Source organism: Monodelphis domestica, chromosome 2 (genome assembly GCF_027887165.1).
Source record: "Monodelphis domestica isolate mMonDom1 chromosome 2, mMonDom1.pri, whole genome shotgun sequence".
Taxonomy (NCBI): domain Eukaryota; kingdom Metazoa; phylum Chordata; class Mammalia; order Didelphimorphia; family Didelphidae; genus Monodelphis; species Monodelphis domestica.
In genome coordinates, this window is record NC_077228.1 from 431,687,285 (window position 1) to 431,699,436 (window position 12,152).

Genomic DNA, 12,152 nt, shown 5'->3' on the forward strand with positions numbered 1-12,152 from the left:
TCTCAGCATTGGAAAGACCTTAGGAATCATCCTGTCCAAGTTTTACATAAATAAGAATGATCTTCGAACCTTGATTTTTTAGCTTTCAAGTACAGATCATAATACTTTTTCTTTTTTTCTCTCTCTCAATTTTGTGAGATCCACATGAAAAATTTCTCTCTAAAGCAACATAAAGCACAATCCACATGAGTTATAATTATTATCATGTTTCATAAACTTGACTTCTAGCCTGCTGTTTTCTGCAAAAATACCTTTACTTCTTCTCAAGTCTCAGCCAAATAACTTTTAAAACAGTTGAGTTTTTAAGTTCTAGAATTATTCATTTGCTTTGAGTTTTTTTTTCTGGCTCAGGTGTAGGACTAGGCATGGTGCAGCAGAGGAGGGAGGTTTACTTGGCCTGTATTGTTCCAGTAGTTGCTTCTTCTCATCCAGTTTCCACCTTCATCATTCTTGAATAAGTTCAGTGAACTTGGGATATGTCAAATATGCATAACCAGTTTTTCCTCTTTGCCTAACCTCTTCCTTTTTCTGACTTCCTTCAGCTCTAGCTATCTTATCTTCTCTTACACCTCCTTTTAGAGGAAAGTTATATTGCTCATTAGAAGCACAATGAATAAAACATTGGCAGCTGCCTCAGTCAGAGTGCTTATTGTGATCAGAATAGTAGAGAACAATTCTAAAGTTTTACTCCTTTCTTTTCATCTCTTTTCTGTCCTTCCTTCTCTCTCTCCCTCTCTTTTTTCATTCCTTCCTTGCCTTTCTCTGTCCTTTCCTTCCATCCTTCTCTCTCTCCTCCTTTCCTCTTTTTCTTTCTTCCTTCCCCTCCCCTTTCCTTCATTCCATTCCTTCTTTTTCTGTCTTTTTCCTCTTCCCTCTCATCCTTTTATCTCTCTTTCTCCCTCTTTTCTTCCCCTCCTCTTTTCCCTTCCTTCCTTTTCTTTCATTCTTTTTGTCTCACCTCTCTTTTCTTTCTTTCCTTTCATCCCTCTCTCCTTTTATTCTCATCCTCCCATATTGTTTCTTCTTTTTCTTTTGGTTTGTTAAGATTTTTATTTAGAATATTTTTCCATAGTTACACAATTCATAATACCCCCATCCCCACTTTATCCTCCTCCTTTCAAAGCCACTGGTTTATATATGTATATATAATTGTTCAAAACATTTCTATGTTATTCATATTTGCAGGAGAGTGATCCTTTAACATCATCTCTTTTCTTCTTTCCTTTTCCTTCCTCCCTTCCTTTCTCCTCTAGAGAATATCTTATCCAATGCCATTGTTTTAAAAATGAAAAAATTGGTGCCCAGTCAAGTGAAGTAGTTTATCTAAGTTATACATGTTGTGAGCAGTAAAAGATAAAATACTAGGTGTCTAATCCTGGAGAAGATATTTAATTTCTCTCTGTGTCTGAGTTTGCTAGCTTTCAAAATGAGGGACTTAGACTCAATGGCCTGTAAAGGCGCTTCCAGTTCAAGACTAATGATTCCATGATCCTTTGACACAAAATCTAGTATCTTTTTGTTGTACTATAGACTCAATGAAGAAACGGTAGCTAAATATAGATGGGCATGTTAGTCAGAGATATAAATTAGAATTATAGAACCATGGAAAGTTAGAGCTAGAATTTAGAAGCCATCAAATCTATCTACCCTTATTCTGCTGATGTGGAATTGGAGTCTTAGATAGGCTTTCACTTACCCAGGTTTATGCAAATGAAACAGGCTTGTAGGCTGAATAACCTAGCCTTCCCAACTACCAGACCAGGGTTCTGTCTTCCATTATCACTGCCTATTTTTTAACCCTGAACATTCTAAAAATGGTAGCTCCATATCCTTAGTTCCCCCAAAATAATAACAAAGGCCAGTTTTTCATTGTTTTAGTTTCTTACCATGTTTGTAGGGTCTTGATATGTGATTAGCATATTTTGTAAGCATTTGGAATCCTTTATAAATACCACACCAAAAACAGAGGCCAACATTAAAAAAAAGATTTCCTTTTGAGCATTTGAAATTACTTAAATTATATAGAATAAAAACTTTCATTATGTTTTTTCCCCTCACATTACAGTCATCCCTCATTCCTCATATTGAGCCTTCCTTGTGACAAAGAAAAATAATTAAGGCAATAATATATGACAGAGAAACCTTGCTGGACATGACAGACCAGTACTAATAATGCTCTTCCACCTGTCTGGTATTAGGGAGGAAGACTGATTTGTTATCCCTCTTCTGGAACCTTTACTGTTTTTTTCTATTACTTAGAATTTGCCCTTGATAATCTTTTCACTTATTCAGTTGTTATTGTACATGTGGGTTTTTGACTATGCTTATTAATTGTATATTAATTTATGCACCTCTTTCCAAGTGTCTTTTAATTTCTCATGATTCATTTTTGTTTGCTGGAACTTAATATTTTTATTATCTTCATATAATACCATTTTTAGCTATTCCCCAGTTGATAGGCATTCACTTCTTTTGGGTTATTTAGAATTCTTGTCCACAAATCCTTTACCTAAAAGCATATACTCTCAGAGTGATATTTCTTTAACATTATGTCACCTTCTACTTACTAACTTGGCACATGTGCACATTTATTATTCCTTAGTACAATGTCATATTCTCCTGTTGAAATTAAGCCTTTAAATCTGTCCTCCAGTCAAATCTCTTTTCTACACAGCTGTTCTGTCAGAAATTCTAAATGTCTCCTGATTGGCCCATTTCCTATTATCCACATTTTTTTTTCTTCCCACCTTTTGGTTTCATTACTCATTAGCTCTTCTAGGATATGGGAAACAGAGGAAGAAGAAGAGAGTGAAATTCAAGCCCATCAATTATATTGCTTATTAGGAACTCTGAAACTAATTTAAAATATTGGCTAAAAGTGGTTTCTTTTTAGGTTATTCTACCTTACATCAGCTTGCTCCCCATTAGATCAGAAAATCAACACTTGTTCAATCATTACAGTTGTATCCAACTCTTTGTTACCTCATTTGGGGTTTTCTTGGCAAAGATATTAGAGTGTTTTGCCATTTCTTTCTCCAGCCTTATTAAAGATGAAGAAACCAAGATATACAGGGTTAAGTGTCCAGGCTCATGGAGCTATTAAATATCTGAGGCTAGATTTGAATTCAGGCCTTCTTGACTCCAGGACTAGCACTCTATTCACTATGCCACCTGGACATTTTTTCATGTGAACAGAAAATTCTAGACATTCTAATGAAAACATTAACCTATAGCTGATGTCATGTTTAAGGGATGTTACTCTTTTCATGGGCAAGGATAGTTTGTCCTATCATTCAAAGTAAATGTGGCATCCTGTGTCAGGATGAGACTATCTCCACAAACCAGATGTTATGCATTTTCTACTTGGAGCCAAACATGAATAACACATCTCTTTCTATTAGCTTTTTGGTTAATGAATTAGACAAATTTGACATTTGCTTGTCATAATTTTAAAAGAAAATTAATATTTTCATTAAATCATCATGCATGATTTTTGTTCATTATTTGTTGGATGACAATATACAGTGACCAACTTTTAAACTAGACAGTCAAAATTATTATGTTTTCCCACAAAAATGGAGGAAAATAAAGATATTATGCTAGAGAATGTTAGATTTCTGAAGGGCATTCACAGATGTAAATTCTTTTCTGCATATTATCTGATGGTTGAAAGATTTTCCCTTTGGTCTATAAAATACTTTTGGTTTTGAGGTTCTGAGGGTAGATCCCCAAAGACCCTCTTCTTTAGTTACTTTAACACTTCAATACTAGTTCCTAATTTAGAAGGGTTCCCTTAATACAACAAAAAGGCGAGTTTTGTACCAAAATCCATGTATTTCCTATATCCTCCCTCCTCCACCATCCTGTCTTGGATTTATATTTGCTATATTAAAGAGGAATAAGGATTATATTTAGTGGATTATCTGATGAGGGACAGATAATCTGTACTTCTGGAAGAACATGAAAGACAGGAGTAAGCAACAACCTGCGGCCACCTAGAAACTGCTTAGTTACTGAGTTCTATGAAAATGTGTAACATCTGATTTGTGGAGTTTGTTTCATTCTGCCTAACATATTTACCTTGAACTACAGGATGAACTATCCTTCCCCATAAGTAGACTGGGATTTAATTTCTTTTTTGTATGTTAGTTTCCACACCATAAACACAAGGTTTAGGTCTTTTTTTTCTCTCTCCATATACTTCTATCTTGCTCTGAGAGAAGATTATTGACATGGATCAATGGCAGACTGTTCTCTGTGGATGAAACACAAAACTCTATGGTTAGCCTTGTCTTATTTAACAAATGAAGGAGCCCAGTGAATGTAATATTATACCTTAAAGATATTTTAGAAATTATGTAATATGTATTTTAAAAAATTTTAAATGAAGAAAGCTAGGTTGAGAGAGATGAAGGGATGTGCTTAGTAATTAGTGGTATAACTAGAGGTAGAACATAGATCTCTAGACCTATGTTCTTTCTGAAACACCACATATTTTAATCCATGACTTCAAAGAACAATTAGAAACCTATTTATAGAGGCAGCTGTTGGTGCCTGGGGACAGGAAGACCTGATATCAAATCTGGCCTCAGATTCCTAGCTGGTTGACCTTAGATAAGCTACTAAAACAAAAAAAAAAACTCTGTTTGCCTTAGTTTCTTCAATTGTAAAATGGAGTTAATAATAGCACCTGCCTTTCAGGATTGTTGTAAGGATCAAATGAGAAAATAGCTGTAAAAACACACACAAAACACACACCACAGTTTAGCATAATATTTTGTACATAGTAGATGCTGTATAAATATTTATTCCTTTAAAAGACTTAAATGATGAGTTGAAATTATCAGTAAAGAGCTAAAACTATAGGGATCATGTAAAGTCTTTCACTTAAATAAAAATAAATGAATAATGCAAGTATGTTAAGAAGAACTTGGTTTCAAAACAGTTAAAATGAAAAATGCTTAGCAGTTTTTATTGACTGGAAGATGAATATGAGTTCTGGGGTAATTGATAAAAACAAACAAACAAACAAGCAAGCAAACAATGCTGAAGCATAGTGTCCAGAACAAGGGAAGGGCTAGCCCCACTCTATTATGTCCTAGTCATACAATGTATGGAGAATTGCATTTATTACTACCCATGTCATTTATAGAAGAACATGAAAAACCTGAAATTTCCCAAGAGAAGGGAAACCAGAATGGTGAAAGGTCTCATATTATGTCATTTGAGGAATGCTTTGAGTTACTTATGATGTTAAATAAGAAGGGGAATCTTAAAGCAGACATGATAGTCTCTTGCAGATATTTAAAGGACCATCATATGGAAGAGAGATTAAAACATTATACAACTTTTATAGCTAAGGCCCCAAGTTAGATGCCGAGAGAGGCAACGATAAACATCATATGCCATTTATCAAGATAAAACCAAAATGGATACATGTCTTAAGCATAAAGGTAATAAGCAAACTAGAAAAACATGGAACATATTTCCTATCAGGTTTATGGATAGGAAAGTGATTTATGAATAAACAAGAAATAAAGAGCATTGTGAGAAGTAAAGTGGCTAATTTTGAATGCATTAAATTGAAAAAAAAATTGTAGACATAAAACAAATATAGTCAAAAATTGGAATAAAATTTGGGAAAGGATAATCTTTCCTAAGGATGAGGAGGATGAGGAGGGGGAGGAGAAAGAGGAGGAGCTGGGGAAAATTGGGGAGATAGGAAAAATTTTTATGACCAGTTTCTTGGCTAGAGGTCTCATTCTAAAATATGAGAATCTTGTGATATGTTATATTAGCTATTCCCCAATTGATAAATAGTCAAAAGATATGAACAGATAGTTTTGGATAAAGAAATCAAAACTATATGTAAGCATAAGATCTCTATCCTTAAATAATTTATAACACAAATAGAGCCTACTAAAATTTATGTAGAAGTAATCATTTAATAAAATATAAGCTATGATAAGGATAATAAAAAATACAGAATTTTTAGAATAAGGAAAGATCACTCCTGGGTAAGAAATCAGGGAGAGTTTCATGTAGGAAATGCCCTTTAAGCTATGCCTTGAAGTATAGGTAAGATTTGGTTGAATGGTGATATGGAGAGTGAGGAATTTTATTTGGATCTTACTCCCTGTACAATATCTCAGAAAAGTTCAACCCCACACTTTCTGAAACACAGAAACCTCCATAGACTCCAAAACACTAAGCTCATATTTAGTCTCCTACTGACATGAATTATGCACAAAATACCAGCAAACAAACATTTTTTTAAAAGGTTTAAAATTGGGGGTTGGGAGTATAATACTGAGTTGAGGAAATGGAAGACAGTGGGTAGCTGAGAATGAATAAGAATATGGAGCTTAAAACCAGCAGTCTCACTGGAACATTAAAAAACCCCCAAAACAAAACAAAATATAACAAAGAAATCATATTTAATGTTGCCAACTTGAAAGCATAAGTCATTCATGATGGATTAAATCGAAAATGCCAGATTAGCCACCCCAAGGAGCCAGGATTTTATGAATTTCATCTGAATGGCAAATGTAATCGAGAGCTATAAAAGAAATTTGGTTGGCAGCATTTGGGAAGGCTGTTTTGGAGAACAGGGACTGAAAGGAAATGCCAGATTTGAGAATGGAAATGTTAGTAAAGGGGTGCTGGTGGGCTTTGGGCTAAGAACTCTAGGAGGGGAGATGGGAAAACACCAAAAGAGAAGAGGGGGAAGGCAAAAAAAGTATTTACAACTGAGAAATTAATTATTTTTACTTTAAGAAGACAAGTTATTCACAAAATCATATTGTAGGGCTATAGAAAATCAGGAAAGAATCAATATTATCCTAAGATGAAAATTGATTCTCTAACTCATGCCACAGTTAAAAAAAGGTGACAAGTGAGGAAAAAGTATCACACTTCTGTTGAGAAATCCAAAAGAGGCCTGAAATAATTACCCTGGGCTTGTTCTGTCATATCATCAGTTAGTTGAAAAATTAAGGAGAGGAACATTTTTTCTTAAAGGAATACATCTAGGATCAGCATGGAATAAGGAGTCCATGAGTAGATGGCTTAGGATTTTGAGTTGCCCTATGAATTGATGTTTTTTTTTAATTTCCCTATATATTTTAGTTTCCATATTTAGAAAACAAAGCTAAAAATGTTAACTCCTTGTCAGAGAGAAAAATGGGGAATGGGTTCTTGGAATACAAGATTGTTAACCAGGAGTTAAATGGTGTGCTTGTTAGAGAAGACAACAGGTAAGGACCCCCCAAGATCATTGTTAAGCCTTTATGGTGGTACTCCAAGGTGAAGAGATTGATGTTCCTTTTGGGGTCATAGTTTGATAAATATAAATGAACTCAGATTGAAATGTATATTCTCAAAGGTAATGGTACAGAAGTATAGTCTCATTCTATCAAAATGGCTTTGATACTTTTTGAATAAAACAACCTCTTGTAATGAAAACACCTTAAACTCTATGTAAAACATAAAAATATTTGATAAATTGTGAAAAGGGTCAGCAAGCACTAAAAATATTACTCGAGTTTATATTTTAATGGAGTTTCTAGGTAATATTATATTCCACAAATAATTTATCACCCAGAAAATAAGGAGATTCTTTTGTAATTGAGGACCATATGTGTTTTTATGTTCTTAGAAACCTATAGAGCAGAATTAGGGAATCTTGAAATGTAATTAGAAATCAAGAGCATATGTAAATATAGGAGCAATAGCAATATGAAAATTCTGATTTTCTTGGATCAAATATAAAGTGCAATTAGGTAATATTGATAACAGCATCCTACAATAAGTTAAAAAATGTTGTTTTTTCTTTTCCTTTTGGTCCCTTGCACTGGAAAGCAGAATATTACTGCTGAAATGAATATGGAAGTCTTTGAAAGAAGCATAAATGTGTATGTCTTTGTATTTAGCACATTTATCTAATCATCCTTGGTTTAAATATAATATTGCTGTATATAGGTTTGAATAAAAAATGTTGCCTGATCTACAATCTTTTCCATATTTACACTACTTTTGATAGTTCATATTGGCACTAGAAGAGAAGGGGTGAACTTTTGAATTATCCATTTGTCAAAACTTTTCCTGATTACAATCTTTTAACTCCTTATGGAATTTCAAAAGAGTAAACATTACCTGTTTATTTTAAAAATCCCAATTTCATAAATTGAATCTTTTAATGAGTTTGTTTAGCCTTATTTTGTTCATATAGTATCATAGGACCACATATTCAGAGCTGGTAGTGACTTTAAAAGTTATCTAATCTAATTCCTTCATTTTGCAGAGGAGGAAATTGAGGCCCAGAAAAGTTAAGTAAGTTCCTCAAGATCACAGAGGTATTAAATACTAGGATTTGAACCTATGTATCCTGAGTTGAAATCAATTATTCTTTCTACCACACTATTATCATTCATAAGGATACTAAAATGATTTTATTTTCTTAAGTAGCAACTACAATTCAGACAGATAAGGTGGCCTTACCATTGCTATTGTCTGACTATGGTGTACCTTGCTGTGATAGTTTGATTTCACAATATCAACTTTGTATAATGTTTGGACAATGACGGGGTTAGCAGCTAAGTATACAGGACAGCTTTGGCAATTAGAATCACAAAACTAACAGAAATTTAGAGCTGGAAGTTGAGAGGCAATCTATGAAGCTTTTTCACTTGCTAGATGAGGAGTTAGATTAAGCCTTCTTGATGTCCTAGTTTATCTGATGGCAACAGGACTTTTAACTTTCACACCATGGTTCCCACACCAGTTTGACTGCTTCAAATTCCAAATGCTACAGCTGTTTTCTGCTCTGCCTTAGCCCTCCCTGAGGTCCTGGTGTGGGCTAGAATTGGAATGTGCATTACTTTCTAATAACTCTGAATTAATTGTGAAAAATTTAAAAGTCTATTAGAAGCCAGGTTGTTTCCTTTTTCCATGAATAAAGACCCTGTTAATATATTCTGGGGCAGGGAATCAGTTTTCCTAGTAGGTTCCTAATAAACAATTTCCCCCTCGAGGTTAATATGATAGGCAAACACCTTTTGTGGCAGCAGACGGCGAGAGCTAATGAAAGATTAACTTACACTGTGATTCATTATTTTAAAATGTCAGAATAAGGTGGATCTGTCATGGGCTCCCCCCCCCCCCTCTCCTCTTTAGTAGAGAATGAAATTTTTGCTTTCCTAATGTCAGTGGATTCACTCAGTGCTTGTTTTCCAGGCCAAGTTCAGACAACCGACGCCAGGGTGGTAGAGAAAGATTGGCCAGTGCTGGTGACAAGGGAACCTTGGCCATGGAATCCACCAAGGAGACTCGCTACTGTGCAGTGTGCAATGATTATGCTTCAGGCTACCATTATGGTGTCTGGTCCTGCGAGGGCTGTAAGGCCTTCTTCAAAAGAAGCATTCAAGGTAATAGTGTGTTGAAAACAATTCATCAACATTTATTCCTCAGGGAAAAAAATGTATGTGCTATAAGAAGGAAGAAATAATATAGACTGGGTTCATTTAACAAATGTACTAATAGTTGGTGGGACTAATTTGAATTTTTAAAGCCAGATTAGGCAGTAAATTGCACAGGAAGAGAGGTTATGATTTTTTCCCCAAATTTTGTGTCTCTGTGTTCCCAAGCACTTAATACATGCATATTGAATTGAATTAAAAGTGAATATGGGGTGGGGGGGGGAAGAGACAAGGCTTGTAGCATTGCAAATCTGGAGCTGGGAACAACCTTACAGGTCACCTAATCCAATCCTCAAGTTTATAGATGAAGAAACTAAGTCCCAGAGAGGTAAAGTTAATTTCACACAGTCACACAGATAGTAAATGGCAGATCTGAAAATTGATCCTTGCTCCTTTGATTCCAAATTGAGTATTTTTTTTTAACTAGACTATGTTGTTTGTCAAAGAACTTCAGAAAAGGGGCTAGCGGATGTTAGGGTAGATTTTGCTGAATTCTTTAATGTCTACCATGAATTTTGAAGTCTCTAAGGCTATCATCTTCTTTTAAGTGGAGAGAGACAGAGAGAGACACACAGAGACAGGGAGACAGAAAGAGCAGATAATAGCAAGGGGGTGACAGAGCATCCTCTTGCTCAAAAAGAGGCAGAGGAAAGATATACTTTGCCAATGTGCAAACTTTGGTAAATTGGATTAAGATATTTCATCTCTTTAAAAAATTTTATTGATACCTTTTGTTTTTGTATCACACTCGTATCCAAATAGCCTTCCACCCCTTGCCCTTTAGCCTACTGAACCTTCTCTTATAACCAAGAAACTCCCTTAGACATGGAATCCAATTAGCACAATGAATGTATCTAATGGCACTTATAACATTTCTCATCGACAGTCCCATCACCATCTTAAATTTTATAATTTAGTTCAGTTTAGAAGAGTGCCAGTTCAGTGGCTGGTTACTTCAGTAGTGAGGGAACTAGCATCATCATTAAATAACATTTGATAAGTGTACCCTATAAATTTGTCCTCTCTTCCTAACCATTCTTTCCCCAAGTATAGTTCTTTTAAGCCAGCTGGCTTTTATTTCTATCCAGTGGGTGACTCTCTGTCCATTATGTAAATTGCTCTGGGAGAAGATACAGTTTACTTCTCAAAAGTAAATGATTGCATTAAAGAAGTCTTTGAGAGATCTGTGGCTAACTAGCTCCACTTGTTCAGAATGATGATGTTTTCCAAGTACTCATTGTCTAAGTCTTTGAGCACCAGGGGTGTTACCTGGTTGTCAACATTCCTCTTGATATGTGCTTTTCTTTGTGAGATCTTAGGCTTAATAAAGCTTGTTCACAGCCAATACCTATTAAATTATTAGGAGATGCTCATAGAATTTTTCTTCACTGGTTGAATGTTAACACTGAATAGAATAATTTGGAAGTTGGGAGATGGTATCCATGGTTCATTTTACTTTGCATCATCAATGATATGATTCTGTACCACTGTTTCTATTTTTCACAGAGATAACAGAGAGGTCATTCTGGTTCAGTTTAAAAACATTCTCTAAAGCACTTTATGCTTTCAACATCCTTAATAACATTCTATAATTATGTGACTTCTAATTGGCTTTTTTGCAATAGTATTTCTGCAAAACTGATGACATTCTAAAAAAATCTGATCTCTATTTTAAAAATGTTTGAAGGCACAGAATCTGGTCTCCATCAGTTACTGCTGACAGACCTTATTTTTGAAAAATAATAACATTTTGGGGCTTGTATGTATCTGCTTATACTTATCTTTTTCTTCATAATACCCTTCCTTTTTTCCTTTGTGATTTCAGTTTACATTTATTCTGATTAAATCTTAATTATCAATGTTTCATTAAACTGGATATCATAGTACAGTGGAATGATCTGTGAACTGGAAGTTGGGACCCCTGGGTTCTAGACTTAGCTTTTTCTCTGCCCATTAACTAGGTCTAAAACCTCATTAACCTCCTGATCCCTTTTTTTTCTTTTTCCTAAATTGAGGGTATTGGTCTAGATGGATTCTAAAATTCTTCTTAGTTGAAAAGTTATAATATTCTAAGTAATTAGAAAGCAAATGTATGTATTGTGCTGGGTTTTTTGAAGGCTCTAAAAGAAGACTGGGTCTATGTTAGAGAGAGCTTTGTTTAAGTGGGGTGACAAAAATACTCATATCTTTGTATTACTCAATAACAGAATAAAAAATTAAGTACCAATTGGACAGTAAAACTAACAGGTATACCAGAGAAGCTAAGAAGGAAAGGGTAGACAATTAGAAAGTTAAACAAATATTGGGATACTTTGCTAAGTTAGGCCTTTCTTGGAGAAACAATAGAAAATCTTCATTCATTATTGTTCCTTTCTTAGTTTAGTACTCTTTAGATTCCACAAAATATGTATTCTTATTGAATCTGATGGTTCATTTAAGCATTAAATCTACAGAAGTCATAAACAAAATACACATTCCTTGGTGAAACAGTGAAGGAAAAATAAGCCTATCTTGTCTATATGCTTATTACCTATAGATTCATTTACTGGTATGACTTAAGGTTTGAAATAATAAATTATGTATGAAACAATATCTTAGTGTGTAATAATACATGATATTGCTCCCTTACTTTATATTGGTTCAAAATTAGACCTGCTTCTTCTTGAAAACAGGAAA

At 34.4% G+C, this 12,152-nt stretch overlaps 1 protein-coding gene across 9 annotated transcripts in view; it reads left to right on the plus strand.

Annotated features, from left to right (window-relative positions):
• Positions 1-12,152, plus strand: part of ESR1 (estrogen receptor 1) — a 527,593-nt gene that overhangs the window by 221,678 nt on the left and 293,763 nt on the right. For 7 of the 9 annotated variants that reach the window (XM_007484758.2, XM_007484760.3, XM_007484757.2 and 4 more), the window contains one exon: positions 9,235-9,431. In XM_007484758.2, the coding sequence (XP_007484820.1) occupies positions 9,235-9,431 (197 nt within the window). The remainder of the gene's footprint in view (positions 1-9,234; positions 9,432-12,152) is intronic. The other 2 variants (XM_056818945.1, XM_001370990.4) reach the window with 1 other exon arrangement.